Here is a 23,100-nt window from a genome sequence, read left to right as displayed (position 1 = left end):
CTGAAAAAAGCTCGGTTATGATGTACGGTGACTACGACATGAAGAATACTCCGCTAAGCGAGTTTCAAGGCGGTAAGAGAGCGAAGCCTGTCATTGTTCCGAAAGTGCCATACATGCGCACTTCGAACCGCGATGTGCCCGTTGCCATATTAAGGATTGAACTGGAGAGTACCACACATCCGGTAAGAAAGATGTTTTTGGAGGGAAAACTGAAGCAAACACTGGAAGAGAGGGAGTTCGTGGACAAGAAAGTTGCCCAAGTCGCCATCGTCATCGCTGGAGGGAACGAAGGAATCGCCGAATCGCTGCTGTCGTCTGAGAGAAAGGTGCAACACGTTGGATGCTACGAAAATTCCGTACGCTACTTCAACAACAAGTGCTTCGACCTGCCCTCGAATCCATACGCTCTCCAGCACCTCCGCATCTTTGTCAACGCATGCGAGTCCGGTTATCCTCTGAAACATATCACTCATGCTATGGACGCTGTCTGCACTCACCCGACCACAAGCGTCATAGTTAACCGATATTATTACGTGTTTTGGCAAAATGTCGTCCTCATTTCTATGCATAATGTGAGCAGAGCAGGACATTGAAAATACTAGAATATGTGATTACTTCGGCTGACAATTCCTCGGTCCGTGGCCACAACAGTCGACTGCCATCAAGGCTTACAAGGCACTGTTTTGTTTTTTGCGAGGGACTGCCTTGATTGACAGATTGTGGCTGTGTTTCCCATTCCTTCTCTCTTCCCTCTTTAATCCCCTCATTCCCTTCCCCAGTGCAGGGTAGCCAACCGGAAACCTTTGTGGTAAACATTCCTGCCTCCCCACTCTCTCTCTCTCTCTCTATCTATCTACCTATTTTTGACGACGCACGTAGAGCGCAAAGCATGTTTTAACTTTTTCTTTGTTTTTGTTTGTGCTAGTGTGCAGTAAATGTGACTACAGCGACCAACTTCCGAAGTTCTCGGAGAGCGTACATATCGACGAACGAGCAAGGCAAACAGGAGAGTTCTTGCCGAGCTCTGCATTCAACCCTCTTTGAGCTCATGCGACATGTCTGCTGTTATTATACAATTCAAATGACCACTCATTAAATGCGGCAATACTAGGACTTGTAATAAGCATTGAGGTTGTCGTAATAACCATCGCATATACTCATACACTGCGGGCAAGTGAGCGTCAGTGCTGCGGCCAAATTACTGTTGGCATCCTGGCGTGCTCGCCCGTTCCTGTAGCATGCGGCGTGAATAAACCGGTGAAGCTAAGGGGCACGGAAAAGGAGTTCTGTCAATACACCTCGCTTTTAAAGCGAAAGCTTTACTACTTGCACTTTCAGCCTTTGCCGGCCGCCGCGGTGGCTCAGCGGCTATGGTGCTCGGCTGCTGACCCAAAAGACGCGGGTTCGATCCCGGCCGCGGCGGCTAGAATTTCTTTGGAGGAGAAATTCTAGAGGCCCGTGTACTGTGCGATGTCAGTGCACGTTAAAGAACCCCAGGTGGTCGAAATTTCCGGAGCCCTCCACTACGGCGTCTCTCATAGCCTTAGTCGCTTTGGGACGTTAAACCCCATAAACCTAAACCTTTCAGCCTTTGCCGTGGCGCGGCGGTGCCACTACCACCGGCGCCTAACGCCTGCGCTCTCCGCTAGGAGAGCAACAGGTGCTTTGTGACGTCACGCCGAAGAGAAGGGCGACCGACTCGCGCCGTCGCAAGCCGCGGCGGCGGTGCCACCACGGCGTGGCCTCCGCGATCGAAGCGCGCTTTTGAGCAACGGCGCGCGCCGCCGCCGGAGCAGATCGCGGCGACCACGGGCGCCTAACTCCTGCGCTTTCCGCTAGGAGCGCGATTGTGGCGTTACGCTGAAGAGATTTAGGCTCGACTCACGTCGCTAGAAAGCAGTAGCTGTTCCAACCACCAGCGCCTTAACAGTGCTTCGCGGCGATGCCGCCTACCACTAGGGAGGCTCGTTGTAATGCGCGTAAAAGAGAGCGGCGAGCTACAGAGACAGAGGAAAAGCGTGAAACAAGACTCGCTAAGCGACGTGCCCAGTATGCGGCTCGGCGAGAACGTGCGAGCTACATAGATTAGCCAAGTGATCACCACAGCAGCACGAAGGTATACAACAAGTTTCACACAAGCACCACAACAGCACGACTATCATGTGAGCGAGGGCATAGCCATGGGTATTGCTTTCGCGATTTTCCGGCTTAACGAAGTTGAGCCACAGCCATTTTTATGTTCCCTTTAACCATCAACCCTTACGAATTATTGTCCAGTCAAAAGACACCTTTAGAAATTTAAAAAAATTTGAAGTAAAATGTCCCAATTTCACCGAAAATAAAAAATGGCTGAGGCTTAACTTGGTTAAGCCTGGAGAATGCGAAGCATCATCGTGTCGCGTAATTTGGAGGCGCACAACCACAGCGACGGCGCGAGGTGGGCCCCCGTTTCTCCACTGTCGTGACGTCATCGTGTCACGTGGTGTGACGTCATGTATCACGTGGTTTTGAGGCGCACAAGCACAGCGACGGCGCGAGGTGGGCCCCAGTTTCTCCACTGTCGTGACGTCATCGTGTCACGTGGTGTGACGTCATGTATCACGTGATTTGGAGGCGCACAACCACAGCGACGGCGCGAGGTGGGCCCCCGTTTCTCCTGTCGTGACGTCATCGTGTCACGTGGTGTGACGTCATGTATCACGTGATTTGGAGGCGCACAACCACAGCGACGGCGCGAGGTGGGCCCCCGTTTCTCTACTGCCGTGACGTCATCGTGTCACGTGGTGTGACGTCATGTATCACGTGATTTGGAGGCGCATAACCACGGTGAAGGGCTGAAGTGGTAGCTAAAGTAGTATGCTTCGCATAAAAACTTTCCAACATCTATGATGATTCGTGACGAAATTTGTGCACGGAGCTCATTTCTCCACAACTTGAGTGCAGATCAATTTTAGTTTGACAGTTGTACCTCTTTTCACTCGTTTCAGCAAGAGTAGATCATGATATAAGCAATACAGCTCATTTTCCGAATTTCAACGAGCTGATAGGAGGGAAGTACGCGAAGGAATACGCATAAGTCCGAAGCCTTGCTGGCTCTTGAAGCCCCGAGGCGTCTGTCCTAAAAGCTGTTTCTTTTTCTGCTTTGACTTCGCATGCCAGGTTTATAACTGCTTTGTCGCAAAGTCTTCGATATGGAAGCTCCACTAATTAGAATCGGAACACATGTCTACGGTTCGTCACCCTGAGTGAGATTAAAAGTTGTGCAAGAAATTTCTTCGCACGTGACTCTCATGAGAGCGCTGCAAGTTTAATTAGTGCTCTTTTCTCTCTTCTGCAGTTTGTTTTGCTTGTTTGTTTTTTGCAGATACGACCATATAATATCTACATGCTTCTAAAATCTACTTCGCCAGCCTTACTCCTTTCCGCCCTTCCTGGTTTGCATCTCTTACAATGCACTCCATTACCCTGAGGAACAGTCGGTTATCTGGTATTCGCATTACACGCTCTGCCTCTTTAGCCTTCTTGACTCCAGCCACCGTATCATTACCTGCGTTTTGTGCCTAAGAGACTCGGCTATGTTACTGTGTCATAAAGTTGCACCTATGATTTTCGTTTCCATGCTACGGATGATCAGTTTATAAGGCACAAAGCCAGCTTTGGCCAAAGAGTGCGATGACGCAAGGTACTTTCCTCTTCACAAGGTGGGGTCCAAAACTCGTTTCCGAAGCATTCCGCCCGAGATAAGCCAAGAAGCAGGCCAGTGGAAAGCCTGTGCTTATAGTATAACCGGTGGGCATACTGCGGGACTGGGGATCGAACCCCGCACCTCCCGCATGACAGGCGTCTGCTCAAGCCGCCAGTCCACGGCTGAGGTACGCACATATTCTTTTCCATACCTCCGTGCGGTATACTAAGTTTCTTTCAAGAGTTTCTCTTAGTCACATACCAAACAATTCTGGACAAAAGCATTTTTGAACGGCAGTTTGTGAACGCAGTTATTTCATATATTGTAAGATTTCACTATAACTATCAACATATCTGTAGACCTCCCATCTTGCATTTTTTGCTATTAATGTTTTTGCGATCGTCAAAAGGCTTTTTTTGGCAGTTTTAACTGCTCCATGCTAGCGATGGAAAAACATTAAAAGAAAGAATTTGCAGCGTATCGGAAGAATGAACCATTACTTTCAATATTTCCATAACAGTACGTTACAACTATCTAATATGTTTGTCCAAAAATGACCGACACGACAAGCTTGTTTCACATGTGAATGGCGGTAAGATACTATTATAGACTTTCCTCTTAGGACAAGCGGTATGCTGCAACTCATGACGAAGGAACACCTTTTGAATGAACGCTACTCCACTTTTTTTGCAAGCAATTTCATTCTTGGAGTCGGAACGTGGTGTCACGAGTGGCATAGGACGATCTGGTTCGTCACTGGTTTGAAGACCTTGACATCTCCCCTCTCAAATGGTTGGATATTGCCTTAGCTTCCTTAACATTATTTCTTAGTCCAGCCATTCTCTTTTTGCTGTTTTTGTCCACCTTCCTCCTCTGCTATTCTTCCCCTGAGATATCTAGTGATACAATGTCATCAGCAAATCGTAGGTTACTAAGAGGTTCTCCAATAAGTTTTATCGCCTGCTTCTCCATCATACTGTACCTATTATAGAAAGGATTCTGCCTCTGTTATTTGCGATTAGGACCTCATTACTTATTCTTTAAAGGGTGGTTCGCTGCGCATTCTCTGTAGCGATTTCACTTTTGCAAGCGTCTTCTACGCCCTGGTCACGTAATGCCCGTCTCACAGCAGACAGATATAATGAACACTCGCTTATTACGAACGAGTGCGGTGCTACCGTCAAAGCAATGGCAACTCGACACATATACAACGAACAGCTATAGCCGCGTCAATCGGTTACAGTGAACGAGTACGGGCCATCAACTAGCCTCAGTAATTGAACAACTCGTGCTTTCCATCTTAGCGCGAAGACCGAAGAGCGTGTCTCAGGTTTTGCCGCCTCACTGGTCACGTGGTATGTGTTGGCTTTCCAGATGGATTCACCTCTTATGCTGCTACCCCGTTCGGGTGGAGAAGACAGTCGACAGTGCAGCTGATACATTTGTTACCCACGTGCGCTACGCTACTTTCGTAGCTGCATGGTCCCAAGAATAATAGATGTAGCTATATAAGACACCGTGATCACCAGCATATAGATTTCTGGCAACACGTCGCTGATGCATGGTTGGCCGGATGTTTCCTCGGATGACTGCGTCCGCGCGGACAACATTACAGACGCATGATCTGACGAAGCCGTTTTATTCAAAGCACGAGCTCTCCCCGTACCGTATATGGTTAATGAGGCCGACCTGCGCCCTTATAAAAATTTCGTTACAGGCTATGTATAGACTTTAGTCTATGAAATATACTGACTTTCTTAAACAACTCCTATAGCCAGTATACACAGAAATGTCTACTGAAAGTCTGATAGACACTCGTCTATAGACAAAAGTCGACTGGTCCAGCAGACATAGCCACTCCAATAATATATGCCCTGGCAATGCTATAGACCTTTATATACTAAACTTTCAGTACACCACTGTCTATAGACAGTCTATAGACTGTCCATAGAGTGTCTGCAACTTAAGAAAAATGTCACCACATGGTCTTCACAAATGACATGACGATCAATTTACTTACAAATTTAATTTACTTCCAAGCTATCTAGGATGTAACAGAGTAATACATGCAGCGCAAGGCTGAACATTATACAAATAAATGTTTAACGTAACAGTTCGGCTAGTTTCTTTAGAACCACTCTAGTGGCCTGTTGTCTGCAGCCAATCATACGGACATGTTGACCTGTACAGCGCAAAGGAAGAAACAATATAGGGGTAAATGAAACTCCATCTCTACACCGGTGCTTTACAACGCAAGGCATATCTTGGCTATCCCATTCTAGGGAGGCAATCGTCATCGTTTTATTTTGGTGTTTTAGAGTCCATGACCCAAGGCGACTCAGGTTATGTGGGACGCTGCAATGAAGGGCTGCGGATAATTTCGAATGTCTGGGATTATTTACCGGCACTAAAATTGCATAGTACACAGACTTCTCGCAATTCGCCTTCATCGAAATGTGACCGCCGAGACCAGGAATCGGACCTGCGCCCTTCAAATAACCAGACGAAAACGATAACCACTGAGCCATCGCGTCGGCTTCATCATTTGAGTAAATATGCGTGAAACATTCTAAATGGTTTTCATAAAACATTGTAACAAGCCCCTATAATCCCTAGAGCACTCGCCCTCTACACTGAATACCTACTGGCAACACTAATCTCTGTATGGCACTCATTTTACTTTGGAACCGAATACTTCGAAGAATTGTGTCAGTTAGCCGCACTGACTCACTACGAGCTGTTGAGAGCGGAACCCCATAAAATACACATTCGATGTTCCTTACATCTATGCTCTTAACACAGAGATCCCAAACAAAAACATACTGCAGCATTTATTTTTATACCCTCTATTAAACAAGCGTTTTCAAGAATACGCTGCGCGGAACATGGCAAGTACGACGATACTCAAACGGGCACAAGCCATGTGAAACATACCAGGCAGACTGCGAACCAGTTCACAACAGTTTTGCGCCCATAACTTGAGACACAAATAGAAAACAGCATTGTCATACATCAGCGCGCGCTCTTTGAAACAGGTGGATCGCAGCGCTTCCACAACGCTCACTATGCAGAAAAGCTCAAACAGCACATTATGGCTGCAGCTGCGTAGTTTCTAAAGCAGAGATGAGCTTCAGACAGGATACGCATTACTATCACGACTGATTACCGTCTCAAATTCACTTAGTTTTGCCTTCAAATGCAGACCAAAGAGCGCAGTAAAGAGGTGGTTCTTTCATGCAGGTACCTTAGCCTACGGCTGCTAGAAATTTCAAGCAAAGCAACGAACACGCTTTAAGTAGGAACTATTTCAATGAACCATGGTCTTCAACCACAGGCGCAGCCATAATCAAACAGCGGGAGCTTAATTGCATTCGTTTGCGCAAATAAGCGCCGAGACGCATCGGCTTTTTCGTAATGTAGCAGTATTACATCAGAATTGCATTCTCTGCCTCTCGCACAAATGCTGTTGGGTAAATCTGTGCACGCGTGAGCGGCGTTCACGAACGAACCCCTCGGAATGAAATGCAAGCCACCTCTTGTCGAGGCGACCTTTACTCACCTTTCAAAATGAAAGCGCATGTCAGCGGTGGCGGCCAGTGGCTGAGATAACAGGGATGGGCGAATTCATACGTGTGCAACGAAAGGGGAGACGGGATGCAGCTCGTAGGTTCTTCGCGGTGTTTATGCACGATGGCCATTCGCGACGGCATCAACTTTTATTTAGCCATCACACTATCAGCATTCCCCCATCGCCGCTTGATAACAACTTCGACACAAGTCCCGTGCTCGAGTCTGTAGCGTTACAAAGCACCTTCGGTCAAACGTCGTAGTTTACGACGCGCGCCGAGCGAGCGTCTACACGCAACAAGCGAAGCACACCTCCCAAAGAACAGCAGTCCATGGTCCCTACTTACAGGCGATAACACAACGATTAAAAAATAAAACGTAATGCACCTTAGAACGCGAGTGCGACTTTCGAGAGGCGTCAAGTAAATCGAGCTCACACGGCGCTAACTAAACTATAGTTCCATTTCGGCCGCCATTCACGGGCTAAGCAATATTTTTGGCAGCGCATCTACCTTTCAACGCAAAACATCCAGTAGACAGCTCGCGAGGAGCGGCTTACCATCACGTGTTTCGCACCGACTGGCTTTCCGCGTGTTACGAAAAGCATAGCGGCACAGACATATGCTGGATTAGTCGAGAACCCGATGGCTTCCGCTGCTTGTAACGCCGCTTACAAACGAGGGCAGGAAGTTAGTTTTTGGCTCAGCAGATAATCTGTTCTGCAAACAGAGCTCTGCTTAGACTCCTTTAGGAGACCAAATTCAATAAAAAATTATCGTGTAGACTTACCGTGACTGTAGGAATAACTTGTACTTCGTTGAAAACGTAGTCTACGACAGAACACAACGAAGGCACGGACGATACCGACATACCCGCACACACGGTTGTTTGCAGCCCGAATATTTTTCGCCGTCCAGCGGTAAAGTGGGTAAAATGCAAAACGGAAACACATGACGCGGTCGTACCGTTCGACCTCTCGCCGTGTGCAGCTTGATCTGGTATCGAAGACCGCTGAGAGCAATTGCTTTATAAACTTAAATTTTTCACTGGCACTTTCAAAACTATATTGTTTTCACCAAAACAAAACCGAAACCTTACTGCTTTGTCGCGTCTCCTACCGAACTGTATGTACCACAGTTTTCGAGTAATTAAAAAGTTGCATAGCATAAAGTCTTTTTTGTGTGTTTGTGTTTAGTAAACTGGTATGGGCGACATCAGCGTGTCATCTGCTCCGATGCACCGGTTGTATGGGGAGGAACGAAAAAATTCTGGCTTAGTGCTTGTTGCATCGCAGCACTTTTCCACGCGAATGCAAACTGCAAAGGTATAACTAGCAGATGTTAATCCCGCCGACGACCATGCCCTTTGAGACTCTTCTAACAATGTTTCTAAGAGATGGGCACATCTTTGTTTCGTTGAGATGGGCACACCCGTCTTTCCTCCTTTATTTTCATAAATTTTAAAACAGAATGCGGAATCGCTGATGAAACGTTCCTGAGTTAAGCCGGTTGGACAGTAACGATCTAAAGATGTAATGAAATTGTCTCGACCGATTCCTTTGAATGAGCTTGTTTGTTTGCTGTAGTCTACTTTGCGGGCACAGTCAGGAGTGGCCGCTCTTCCTCGCTCGCTTTACCTGTTAGCATTAAATGCTCTTCTTTGTGTTTATAATACACGTCATGGTACAACGAAAAGAAGCTTTTCAAGGCATCTAAAAATAGTATACAGGAGCACTTTTCATTGTCCTGATCCAGTAGTTTAGTTCCAGAAGTAGCGAAGGTGGTGAAGGACTCTAGCCATTGTTGCGGTCACCCATTACAGAGTTCCCCTTGGCAAGCAGTGCAGAAAGAAATCGAAACTTTTATAGGCTTAATCAAAAGGCAGCGTATAAATTGTCAACAGGCAAAAATACAGCTCTCGTGTCGTTTACTCTGTCTGTCCGTGTTTTTCGCGCTAAAATTTTGCAAGATGTATGTTAACCAACTGCCCAATATGCAGTACTGTTAAATTGGGACTGTTGTAGACTTTCGTCTATAGACAGCCTATAGACTGTAGTCTGTAGACGAAAGAAAATTTAGGCCGTTATAGACTATACTCTATAGACTGTCTACAGACAGAAAGAAGTTAAGGCTGTCATAAACTTTAGCCTATAGATATTTTATAGATGGTCTAATGACAAAAAGAAGTTAAGAGATTTATAGACTTAGGTCATAGATAGGCTCTAGTCTGTGTATATAGAATAGAAAATTAAAGCGGGTATAGAATAGTCTAAAGTATCTAGACCGTGTAAACACAAAAGAAAATTAAGGGTACTATAAGCTCTAGTCAGTAGACTGCCTATCGACAAACCGAAATGAAGGCGGTTATATGCTTCAGTCTGTAGATAATCTATAGACTGTCTACAGACAAAAAGAAACATCTAAGGGATGGCATCCGTGAAGCACATTGTTGGCAGTAAGGGTGTCGGGGAGAAGAACAAGGCCACCCCGATGAGCCTGTAGGCTCCGCGGTAGGGCCTGCTTTGAAGGATAGACACGCGTGGTACAGTTGTTAAGGACTAAACACCACTTTTGGCGGCCTTACTAAAGTTGACTGCACGGGGTCTGCTTACTGCGAACATCGGATACAACGAAAGCAATCCGCATGACCGCCAGGTTCTCTATACACATTCTATTGACTATGAATCGAAAAAATGAAAAAGCTGTAGGAAGGTAACAGAGCCTATAACAAGTCTATAGACCATTTTTGTAGAGGTGCAAAGTTACCCCCCCCCCCTTGCTGTCTCCCCTCGGTGATAACCTAAACACCACCGCACTGCCTCAAGGGAAACAGCTATGTCCAGCCCTAGCTTTAAGGATCCGGAACGGCTGACCGCGAGGACCCGCTGGTTAGCACATGCTATCGGAATCCTGCACTGAGGACCCCTTTTCCCCACGAAGACGAGTCCCACAGTCGCCCTTCCGAAAAATGAAAGCTTCACCACCACCGCCACCTGGAAGCAGGCATGCTCTCGAGCGACCTGTCGCATGTAATACTATCATATGCCACATCGGACGCTAACAAAACAACTGAAACAAGCCTAGTAAATAAGGAGGTTGAAGCGAAGGAAATGTGAATGTCACTTCCTTTTAACTTCGATGGAGGGAAGATAGCTGCGTGACAGTGTTAGTGGACGCCGTCTATATTTCCTCCGAAGCAACATGTTTACGCTTTCTTTGTCTGGGGTTACACTTCACGCTGATGTTACAGCAGTGTTGCATGAGAGCAGTTAAATACCGCGTATTTCCTCTCGTTACATATAATAAGTATGCAATGAACACACGAGATATAAGTAACTACCTTCTAATATTAGTTCAGTACTAATCTTCATGTTCCAGGACCGTATAAAATTGTTTTATGAATCAAGAAGAGTTTTATTGCTGCACAATAAAATGGCAACAGATGATAATTCCTCATTGTCAAAGAACAATATAACTGTGTCCCAATTAATCTGGAGCACACATTAAACAATATACAGTTCAACTCTTTGCCATCACTTGTTAATGTGCCAGAACGACCGCAGAAATTTTGGCCTTGGTACCTTTAAGTTTCGCTTTTGGAGCGCGTCAGTTTCCAGCAGGCCTCATGCATCCCTAGAGGCTAGTTCGTCTGCCCCTATTTGTTAACTGCCGAAAAAGGCCGCTCTTCCAACGATGAGTGGAAGCAATATATATCTGAGCATAACTGAGAACTTTCTGCTTGATAACAGTGCGTCCCTTAACTGATACGAGCGAGCATTAATGATTTAAGGGGGAACCAAGTTACAAGCAGCATTGCAGTGACCTCGCTAGCTTGGCACGAGCCCTGCATTTTTTCTGGCACCCTTGATGCCGCCCAAGTTACGATGGCATTATGCTCTAGTGACATCTAAGTGCTTTAGTGAGCTTCAGGCATTCCGTCCAAGCAGAGAGTAAAACTACGAAGCGACCAAGCCCAGATATAGCGCCTTTATTGCGACATCAACGCACCGAACGTAATATGCAGTTACAAAAACTATAGGGTCTCAGAAGCGCTAACAGAGCAGCCTTTGTTGTACTACACGTTCTCATGAAGAGGAAAAAATCGTGAGAAACGAATGAAACCATCACGCCAAATTATTCACTGAGCAGATATTGAGCTTTGCAAGTAAAGCTCAGACAGATTAAATTTGTGTTGCTTCAAGAAAAATTATCGCCAGAGGCAGAACAAATCATGCTAACGCTTAGCCTACTTACACAGTCCTCCAAGAGGGAGGGGTACTAACTGGCCGAGGAACAAACTAAACAAAACACGTTCCTGCCCCCAAAAGACTGCGTAGGAAGTGAGTCCTTCCAGGAGAGGCTCGAATAATGCGAACGCCTGCAGAGCGAAAATCTGTCGCCATTTGTTAACGAATGCAAACCAAAGGCCTTGACGAGATCATTGAAAGTGGGCGTGGATGATGTTTGGATAAAGGGTAATGAAGATGCTAGTGAGGGTAGAGACTGCTACTCCATCACATAGTCTATACGACATGTGCGGTCTGCCGTGGGTGAAGTGCAGAATATGTGGAGAGAAGCAGCAGCGCAGGTGCCACATGAACCACCGCCGCCTCAGTCTCGACCGCTTGTACTAGGTACTGGCGGTTGCGTCCGTGGTAGCTGCTATCACGGACGTCTCGTTTAAGGCGTTGATCACGGCCTTGAGCATGTCGTATGCTTTGAACTCGTATGTCTTGCCGCTGACCGTGAAGCTGGCGTGAGTTCCGTCCTCGCCCAGGTCGTCGAACACGACGCACCGGTCGTCGGGGTGGGCCTTCAACATCTCCTTCACCTGCAGTACAATATTGCGCGTAGAGTTGTCCACACGCGTGCTTAAAGCGCTCGAACGGTGCACTTGGGAGAACACTTGCGTCATCTGCGAGTGGCCTGGGCCTCCAAACAAGACGTCACAGGGACTGTAAGCTGCCACTGATCGCGTTCAACAACTCATCTTTAAAAGCCATATCGGACCCGCCAGGTAAGAGCGACTGCCATAAATGCACAACAGAGAGCGCCCTTCTAACTCTGTTAACAGGAATGTGGACGACTGTACTACTGTAGAAAAAGCTCTCCGGGAGGTATGAGCTGTCACTGAAGCCCACAGGTCTGTCATTAGCGGATAGATTGGGATCACACTTCTGGAAAAGAAAGTTGGACCACCGAGCAATAATATGCGGCAATGAATGAGGTGAGAGCTGCAAAGTATGCCACCTGTATGCTCCGAGATCCTTTTTCGTGCGTCCTGAGGACTTTTGTCTAAGATACTAAATTTTAATGTGGAACTCAGCGGTAATTAACGGAATAATCTCGACCACTTTGCGTCTCCTAAGGAGCGTTAACGTTGCACAGCATAAGGCGTTTGCTCATTTAGCCACCATGAAAAGCAGCGGCCGCGCTTGGGGCTGGATGCTATGACCTGGTGCTTAGACGTTGATCCCCATAACCTCTGGGCTACCAGAGTAGGTACTAGAGATGTGCCAATAAAACGACTGACTGGCTATGAACGCCGAGTCCATGCTGACAAAGCGCTCTGGCCACTCGGTTTTACTGCAGGTAATTTTTAAAAAATGCAGCGGAAGATATAACTTCAAATATATATATGCTAATGAGCCGCCCTGCACGTCAATATGGCCAATGTGGCTAGGAGACATATGGCATTTCATGCAGTAACGAGTGTGAGACCTTGGCCGGGGGAAGGAGAGATGAAGTGACGGGCTCTGGCACCAGGTTCAATGGGTTTCAATAATGCCGCTGCAGCTCCTTCCCTGGTCATCTAACGATGGCGTAATTTCGTGCGAACACAGTTGAAAACTAAGACAAAGCCGATCCCAAACTACAACAGCAAGTTTTGTCATCCTGTCGTAAAGACAGATTTTTCTGTGGTGGTCTGAAGTCTTCTATTGTTGGACAGAACCGGCTCTGTCGTTAATCATGTTATTAGTGCAAGAATTTCTGTTGTCAGATCCCAAAATACTACAGGTAAATCTGTTGTTAACACAGAACATTTTCTCTTGTGTTCTTCGATAGGGGACGGCTATCAACAAGCCTTTTAGAGCTGGCGCCGTAAATGTTTTTGACGGCTCCTCCGTGACCGCTGCAAGCAGGGTGGCTCACCTTGTACCCGAGCGTGTTGCCGTCATCGTAAGCGAAGAAGCTCAGTAATACTCCGGCTCGATTCACCAAGCGCCAGAAGTGGGTGTACGTGTTGTTGTCGAACATGTAGCTCATGTTCTTATCCACCACCGGATACGGGACCGTGTTGTTGCCAGCGGTGAACTGCACAAGCGGGCATCCGAAAGCGCGTAAAGCAATTACTTCATCGAGTACAGCAGCATTCAAGGGCTTACTAACGACACTTCTGGTCTTAAATTCTTTTCGAAAAAATACGTTGTCATTTTGAACCCTAGAGTCCTGCGTTATACTCCTGCTACCAACTCTGAACCAAGCGTTATCGCTAATTCGGTTATTGTAGGCGATGATGGAGGGTGTGATAGCGCCAAGTGTATACAGAAGTCCAGCGACCGACATATCGGCATCCTGGTTCGAAAGTTTTATGGTATATTAAAACATTAAAAACAGCAATTTCAAACAGGCCGTTGCCTACCTCCTCGTGTGTACATGCGTTAAAAAGTCGCAGCAGTAGTGATTAGTGTTCTATTTGGGTAACATAAGAAAAGCTTCAACAAGAGACTGTTTTCTTGCGACGAAAGAAGAATCTGTGGCGGTCATGAATGCGAGCAGAGCCGCAGAGAACACTGAGGAAGCAGTATTCGACAATAAAAACTCAGCGGATACTAGCAGTACCCTTGGTTTAAATCAAAGTGGAAATTTGGGCGAACTGCCTTTACCGGGCCTCCAGTTTTTCTCAAGCTACCCGTGTAGCTTTTCGCCCGAGGCCCATTTTCTGTATGTCCGGAAATAAACTTTCGTTAATTCAATAAAATTCAATTATGCGTCCGTGTATCAATCAAAAACAGGGCGCCAACACAGTCAAGCATCAGCAGCGCTTGTTGGTGTTTCCATGTCCTCTTTCTCTGAGCCATTGACGGGCAATGAATGCTTGGTGTCGGTGCCCTTGCGCACAGCAGCTACATTCATTAGGGAGTATTCCCCGTTTTGATCTTGCATTTTCATAAGGTACCACTTTCATATTCATTGGGGGGCATCTTCTCCGCGCTTTGATCATGTGTTGTAGTTATTTGCTGTAGCTACAATCCCGCCTTTGATCGATCAGATGTGGCTAACGGATCTGCTCGCCAGCTGCCAAGCAAAGCCATTTTGACGTCACCTGCAAATCGTGGGGCGGCAGAGGAGGGGATGGGACAATGAATCTTTAGAAAATACTGTCCCAGACCTCGTCAGTCATTCCACTTAAGAGCAAGTTATAAAAAGAAAAATTGTACTTGAAACGTTAATAAGCAGGAAGAGGGCACAGTGGATCAGGAACAAACGCGAGTGAGTGATAGCATTGCCGCAATAAAGAAGAAAAAGGTAGGGGCAGTTATGTGATGCGAAGGCAAGATAACCGGTGGTTGTTAAAGATAACGGACTGAATTCCAAGAGAGGGAAAGCGCAGCAGGGGGCAGCAGAAAGCTGGGCGAATGGGGTTAGGAAGTTTGCGGGGATACGGTGGCCACAGCTGGCATAAGGCTTGGTTAATTGGAGAGAAATGTGAGAAACCTATGAATATGGCGTTCAGTTCGAGCGTATCTGGGAATCTTTCGTGAGAGGACAGACGTTCACATGCACTTTGACATCAATGTCGCTGGTTAGTGGCGGCCTGCATATCTTCATTGTCCTCCACTTCCCTTCAAGGGTCAAAACGTACCAACCAGCTAATATTTCAGTTTTTGGACCGCCATTATGGTCGTGATTATATTTATGACGCCAGGCCAGTTTGGCCCAACAGCGCTTCCGCTAATGGGCTTCGACCGCGCACTGTCATATTATTTCCACGTAGGGGCGAGTGCAGTCCCAAGAGCAGGAAGACAGAAAATTACTCCTAAACAAATCTCTTTTTTTTTTAGCTGACTTGCATGCGCAGAGAACTGAATTAGTCGGCGGCGGCGTAGCAACAAGCGTGCTCGGCGGTCGTTGAACCGAATGCCCGCCGCTCTCAGCCGTGATCGATTTAAAGCTGATAGCGAACTTTCGAGATAAAGTGTCCACAGTTACTAGAGCATTCTGGCACTACCTAGACTCGGCTCCGCCTGGATGCGATCGAGATAAATGAGGTCGCGTCTTGCATCGCAAACAAAGCACTAAAGTGGCGTGCGGGCAACTTTGAAGAATGAACAAGCACTACAAAGATTCGCGGCAATATGAAAGTTATCTTACAAAAATGGCATACAGAGGAACATCTTTATAAGGCCAGGGGCTTGAACAATCGCAGGAAAGTTTGCAAGATGAGATGAGGAAATTGCATTCCAGGTGCCCCACTGCACGTTGAGCATCCTTCCGCTATGTGATCCACAAACATTGTGGAGAATTTAGTAAATGGTGTGATTGAAGAACTCGACCGTACGGAACTCGTGAGCGGAAAACAGGCGAACTCTACAGACAGACAGGAATTTGCTGCGTACCAAGAAATTGAAGCGACAACACCCTCGGAAGCGCACCCACGTGCCTAGATGACACTCCGGTTAAGTATCCAAACACTCTGACTCTAAAGTCCAAAAAAGTGCATTTTCAAGCTCAGAGTCATTCTACTAAATATTAACCACTTGCACCAACCGTCGGACCCATTTCGTCTCAGTCTTGTTTGAAGTCATAGTGAACTGCATATTTCCGCTCGGTCAGTGGTAAAAATAAGTATTCACTTCCCGGCTACAGAGAAATGGGAAGAAATGGTCGTGCTAACCAATATAATGTGCTCAGACTAACAGGAACTCACTCACACCGGAAAGCTAACACCTAACTTCAAACTGAGTCTCAGACTCATGAACTTACTGGCTCACCCTACCATCACACTAGAACACCCTCACACTCAACCCGAAAGAAGCGGGTTTGATCTCGGCCGCGATGGTCGAATTTCGATGGAGGCGAAATTCGAGAGGCCAATGTACTGTGCGATGTCAGTGCTCGTTAAAGAACACCAGGTGGTCGAAATTTCCGGAGCCCTTCACTGCAGCGTTTTTGATAGCCTGAGTCGCTTTGGGTCCTTAAACGCCCATAAACTGAACTAAACCTCGCACTCACGGACTCCACGACACAGTCACTGCGAAGATTCTGAGATAGCTGTATAGCTTTCCTTTGTAGGCATATGGCTGCGCTTGGGTGGGTGTCAATGAGTAATTACTCCCTTATCACAAATCTACTCGACCCTGTGGGAATTCCCTAAACATTTGACCAAGACTTTTCCACTTCGAGTTATTGCTCAATTCGACTGCTCCGGTGAAGTGGTGGTGCTGGGTTCGAACCCGGGACCAGGACGAATTTTTCTTTAACTGCCAAGTTTCTGAGAAAGCCGTAGAGCTTTCTTTTGTAGCCGTATGGCTGCGCTTGAGTGGATGTCAGTGAGTAATTACTCCCTTATTACAGTCTCATTCAAAACTCAGCCAGCCTCAGAGAAGCTGATTGAACATCTCTGCCTACCATCAAGCTCACTAACGTTCATACTAAAGTACTCAAAGCCTCGGCCTCAGATCGAACTCACTCGGGCTCAAAACATCCAACTCACTTATGTTCCCGCACATAGCCTCCAGTACACAGGTCACAGCAAAGCTAGCACTCACGGAATCCTCAGCTCTGACCTGTGTCCGTAGCGCTGTATTGTAAGTAACTATGCAAAGCCGACTAGCCCAATCTGCTGTTCTTCAAAAACGACGACTAGCATCAAACCAACAGGGGCTCACATTTCCACGGGGCGACTCATGGACTCGCGAAATTTGGCAGACGCCAAATTCACACGAACACCCAAAAGAACTCAGTCAACCTCGGTCTGTAATGTGAATTGGAGTCCCAACTAGCCCGCGTGGCTGCTGCGAGTGAGCCCACCGACCTATGCTGGGACCCTTACCTGATAGCGGCTGTAGCGCTGCACGTCTTCCTTGTTCCGTATGGGCGCGACGAAGTCGATCTTGTTCACGCTGTTCCGCGCGTAGTTGATGGCCGTGGTCACGGAGAAGCAGAGGCGGGATCTATTCAGCACTTGCTTCCAGTGCGGGAACTCGCCGAGAATGTCCAGCTGCGCAGCAAGAACGACGGTGACTTCAATACTGTGAGCTTCGATTGAAAATGCGGTGTGGTAGAGTATGTGGCATACCATGGTATAATTGGGTATGGAATGATATGGTATGGTATGGTATGGTATGGTATGGTATGGTGTGGTATGGTATGGTATGGTATGGTATGGTATGGTATGGTATGGTATGGTATGGTATGGTATGCTACAGCATGGTATGCTATGGTATGGCATGGTATGGTACGGTATCGTAGGATATGATGTGATATGCTCTGGTTCGGCATGGAATGGTATGCTCTGGTTTGGTATGGTATGGTAGGGCAGTGTTTGATTTGGTATGCTTTTGAATGGTATTGTATGGTACGGCATGTACCCTTTTAAAGGCCGCCCTTAAAGCAATGTTTAATATATGAAAATTCCTATTGCCAATTTGCACACGCTATCTAATATAACCAGCGAAAAAAAAAGTAGCCGCATTCACAATGTTTAGACGTTTTTTTTATGTTCTACTTTTGAATTATTCGCGTTTCTTATATAGATGTCGCTAATGGCATTGCAAACACCTCTTATGGTCAGGAGTGCGAATTTCTTCTTCTTTATACCTGAAGACAATCTTTTAGCAGCCTGAAATTTTTACGCAATTTATAGCGAGCAATTTGTAGAGGAACAATGCTTTCGCTCACCCTACATCTGTATCGCACTCAGTGCTTCGTAAGCCGTGGTAAGCAGTACAGCATTTCTTTATCAATGGCTTTCTATAGCACATCTGCGATACGCACGTCCCACAACGACCCACACAAGGCTGTGTTGTGTAATCACGTGACGACTGTCCTAACCTGCTACACGGTTCCTTCTTCATCCTAAAGATGGGAGTACGCCAGGAGTATTTGGGGGGGGGGGGGGGGTACATTAGCACACCCTGCATGCACCCTGCCTCTCGCTTCATGCAATCTTTGAGTCAATGGGTGGGACGCAATGTCGTGAAGTAGCCCCAAAGGATTCGAATTGCTTCTAACGCGCCGAGAGTAGCCTAAGGTGGGAGCTCGAATACTCAGGGCGGCGCCAACAAACGTAGTATGCGCATCGGCCCTGCCTAGGAACGCTCTGCCTGATAACATCCGCATATCAGGGCACACAAATTTAATAGAATGGGACAGCGTTTCTATCAGCCGGCGTAATGAGGGAGACTACGCGAGGGAATTCACCTCTCTTTGAATTTTGCTCCCGTAAAACGCCAATGTTTCAAAAAAAGGAAGATCTGCATACACCTCACTGTCATTGAAAGACACACAGGATTTAGCTGTTTGTTCTCTTTCACAAAATCACACCTATTTTTAATTAGTATTGCTCTGATTTTTTTTTTATTTGAACATCTTTTCTTGCGACAGGACTCCACACACTCGGCTGTAACAGGGCCCAAATATGTATTTTTACTAGTAATATTTCAAAGTTTACAAATAAGCAGTAACGGATATTACAGCTGTGATGTTTTCGACATCATACCGCATGCAAAAAAAAATTTCGAAGGAAGGTTTAATTTGAAACAAACAAAAAATTGAGATTCACGTTCCAATTCTGGCACACTGGCCAGTAAAAGGATAATGTCCGGAAGCTTAGGCACGACAAATACTGCAGCGCTTGGGCAAGATTTCATTTAAATGCTCTAGGGCAGCTTGATCATTGACAAATGTCCCAGACAGGAAAAATTTCCTCACTCTTCTCGATCTCAGGTTAGATAACTATGCTTTGTCAAGCGTTTTATCCAATTGGAGCCGATCATCAGGCCAGGAGAAAGCTTGCACTCAGTGAAAAAGCTTGTAGATGCCCGGTGGTCTCTGGTATCAAACCACACGCCTTTCTTTGCGCTTTCGAAAAGGCGCGCATGCTCGAAAACCTTCCCCATCGCTGCGATTCTTGTGGAGGGCTTCGGAGCTCTTTCGAACACCTGAATTTTTTCAAGGAGCATAAGCCAGCCAACGAGGAATTTTCCGGTTGGCCCTTGTACAAACAGGCCAACCACCAGAGGTATTCGATCCCGCTACCCTGGGAGCTGAACCCTCCCTGCATCCTTATGGGGCCACCAACTAAGATCCACCCGAAACGCATTACAACAGGTTCCATACTTTCCCAGCAGCCAACCATGTCTCAGGGAGCTCGACCACGCGCTAGTTTGGGAAGTTAAACATCAAATACCATCACCCTTGTTGATTTATCCCCTTGATGTAGCTTGACCCTTTTTAGGGTTGTTTGCTTTCAACATCCTATTATTTTTTTCACCGTTATAGTCGCGTCGTAGTGTGCTTGTACGAGTGTTCTATTGTGTATGTTTGCTGAATTCTGTTCCTCCGCCTATCTCTGTTTTCATTACGCCCGGTCCATCGAAACCAGCGCAACTGAACGGGTAGCGCTCACCATCCCTCTGGTGTTCGGACCGGCTGGATTGATTGGGTTCGGCGGGGAAGCCGCCAGGTATGGCGACTGTTTTGTATCCAGGGTGTTGACGATGTTGGACTCGTCGCTGCTATTGCTGGTGCTGATCCCCACCACATCGGCTTCCCTGCAACACGAAAGAGACGCGCGTACTAAGAATTTTGTAGCAAAACCTACATTAGACACGAACTTGCGATTTCGCTGTGTCGGTGCTCCGAGGAGGCACAGAGAGACCTTGAGCCGTTGCCTAGCAACCGCCGCCGCAGTCGGACGCCGCGCCATCTAGCATGACGTCACACCGCGCACCTTGCCGCGCAGCCACCGCCGCCGTTTGGTATGACGTCACACCGCTTTCCTCGTAGCTGAGCTCGCCTCCGCCCGCTTCGCCAGCAGTGTCGCATGCCTGCTTTCACTATGTATATTCTGGCATAGCCGAGCGAAGTCACTGCCAATTTTTAATGCTGAAACGAGTCGAAACATACTGCCAGGCGAGCGGTCAGGACAAGACCCGACTACTTTGCGTTGCTCTTCTGCTTAGTCGTTGAGTAATAACGTCTCCCAGGGTTCCACATTTCTGGTTTGGTTTGGTTTATGGGGTTTAACGTCCCAAAGCGAATAAGGCTATGAGAGACGCCGTAGTGGAGGGCACCGGAAATTTCGACCACCTGGGGTTCTTTAACGTGCACTGACATCGCACAGTACACGGGCCTCTACAATTTCTCCTCCAAAGAAATTCTAGCCGCCGCGGCCGGGATCGAACCCGCGTCTTTTGGGTCAGCAGTCGAGCACCATAACCGCTGAGCTACCGCGGCGGCGATAGGTTCCACATTTCTATTCAGGTCGCTATAACGAAGGGCAGGTCTAGGCCATGTGGACTAGATCTGCAATGCTATTCCAGTGCGTACAGTCTATGTCAAAAGTATAAGGCCCAAGAGGTTTGCTTCTGGGTCCTGCAGCGTGGCTGCTCTTGCATACTAAGACACCCTAATCTCATGAAGGCAGTAGGAACTTAAGGCCTCAACCCTCCCAAGCTTAGGACTATCAACTGTGCTTAAAAGCCCAGCTACAAGGCTTTGAAGCAAACCCCTTTGGCTGTATATTTTTGACAAATACTGTATATCCAGGATTAAAGACTTTCGGGTGCCATTTACTGTACAGTTGAGGGTTTGGAAGCATCCCGGTTTGCAATTTCCTCCACACGATCTGCTTTCTTCTCCTGAGCAGTTTATCCGCTGCTGAACAGGTCCTACGGCCGACCTTACAACCACGAAGGAACAAACCAGTCACCTTGGTCATCATAACGTCATCATCAACGTCATCATAAAGAAAGGGCTGCAGAAAAGGCTGCAGTTTAAACGACGGCGATACGTGCCCATGGATACAGTCCCCTTATCAACGAAACGATGCGGCCGAGCCGAATGGCTTGACGCGTATGCCTTCATTTTAAAGGTATAATTTTCACGAGGACAAAGGCATCTCCTATTGATCTTTGATAAGCCGTGTCTTTCTCCAGCTGCGCCCACTCTGTATTCACTATTTTCCTAATGTCAAACCCTTATCTGAATTGCTGCCCTATCGTTGCTTCATTTTAGAGCGCAGCTCTTTGGCGTCCGTTCCTGGGTTTCGCGTCGTCGTCGGCGTTGTCGTCGGCCTCGTAACCAGCTCCGCCCCCCTTTCATCCCCCCAGCGCTAGCAGCGACCGACTGATACCGCTGGATGCCGCTGACGCCGCTAGAGGGTCAAGATAACGTGACTGCATAGAACACCGTCGCCGCCATGCAGAAAGAGGAGGAAAGGGTCCCCCCCCCCTGTTCTTGTGTGGCGGATAGGGTTCTCTTCAGTTGCCGACGCGCAGTTGTCGACGCGCCGACGATTACGTTACTTTACGTTCTGTGATAGCGCCGACGATTACGTTACTTTACGTTCTGTGATAGCGCATACATGTGTTGCTCGATTTCTTTGCCTCAATCTATCGAAAAGGTGAAACAGCTTATTTGCTGCGCTCAAATTTCGCATTAGGAAGTAACGTAATCGTCGGTATTTTTTTTCTCCTCTCGCCATCTAAGCTGCTGCAAAACGAATCATCGGTTATCTATTGCCCACAATATGTGTCCTACTGACGTCCATGCGCATTTCTTGACTTAAGCTAGGATATCAACTGGTGTTTCTTTTTCTAAGCTCCCGCGGCTGTCTTGGCCTCTCGGCGTTTTTCCTCCGATTCTCTTCCTCACCCCTCGTTGCACTCTACAGAATTTAATTTTAAATTTTTTTGTTCGCTTCATTGTTTACAAAAGACAATTAACTTTAAGGTATCCCTTTCACTACTAAAGACTTTTCCGCACGTACTTTCATTTTACACCAGAAGAAAAAAGAAACCTAGGGCGCAAGTGTCCCGAGACCCCAACCAATCTTCTGGGACACCTGAAGACTTTCCAGTGGTTCTAGCAACTGCAGCTACCCCATCCCGCTCATACTGATTGCCTGACTACGCAAACTCTGGCACTGTGGTAAGGCCCCACTGGAGATATCTTCCTGTGTCAATGCTTGTAGGCCACTCAACCTCACACTAGAATTTAATGTCCAGGTACATGCTAGAAAATGATTTCAGGTCAGATGCTTAGATTGATATCACGCGTGAAAGAAAAGCGCATTATTCTGTGTGTCTGAAAGATTCAGGGGGGCTAATGGGAATATGGAAGCCTCAGGAATACCCGCATCGGCTCCCTAAGGGGAAATTGGTTTACCCCCGTAGAAGTTATATTGGTCCGATTTCGGCATTTGAGGGGCTTTACACACTAAGAACAGAATGTATGCGCCCCCATTTGGGTTGCCCACTGCTAATGAGACTGCCCAAAAAATGCCCACTTCCGGCCACCAGGAGAATATGCGGGCAAGCCTCAGAGCTGCGCCTGCCCCTGCGGAACCCGTACGGTCCCCTTTCGGTATTGGAGGAGCTCTGGGCAATGCGGGTCTAATTTGGGCAGCTTAAGGGCGGCTGTCTACATGCGCCCGAACTGGCCCGATCGGGGTCGTCTGTGGGCTGCCCACAAGCAGGCTCATCTCGGCACCAGTTGCAGAGACCACATGGCTCCCAAACAGGATGCCCCACAAAGGCTGCCCACAAAGGCTGCCCACAAAGGCTGCCCACATACGCCCTGCCGTGGACTTCACTTACTTTTGCTAATTGCATGAGTCTC

At 47.3% G+C, this 23,100-nt stretch overlaps 2 protein-coding genes across 2 annotated transcripts in view; one reads left to right on the top strand and one right to left on the bottom strand.

The window, feature by feature from the left end:
- Positions 1-23,100, top strand: part of LOC149347487 (uncharacterized) — a 226,490-nt gene that overhangs the window by 840 nt on the left and 202,550 nt on the right. The window lies entirely within an intron of this gene.
- LOC149347488 (uncharacterized) overlaps positions 11,882-23,100 on the bottom strand; it is a 58,216-nt gene continuing 46,997 nt past the window's right edge. The window contains exons 11-14 of the mRNA XM_089586031.1: positions 19,886-20,030; positions 17,309-17,476; positions 13,405-13,566; positions 11,882-12,082 (exon numbers count right to left, since the gene is read on the bottom strand). Coding sequence (XP_089442157.1) covers positions 11,882-12,082; positions 13,405-13,566; positions 17,309-17,476; positions 19,886-20,030 — 676 coding nt within the window. The remainder of the gene's footprint in view (positions 12,083-13,404; positions 13,567-17,308; positions 17,477-19,885; positions 20,031-23,100) is intronic.

Source organism: Amblyomma mixtum, chromosome 4, assembly GCF_055824585.1.
Source record: "Amblyomma mixtum isolate Tamu chromosome 4, ASM5582458v1, whole genome shotgun sequence".
Classification (NCBI taxonomy): domain Eukaryota; kingdom Metazoa; phylum Arthropoda; class Arachnida; order Ixodida; family Ixodidae; genus Amblyomma; species Amblyomma mixtum.
This window is presented reverse-complemented; position numbering and strand designations above follow the sequence as displayed.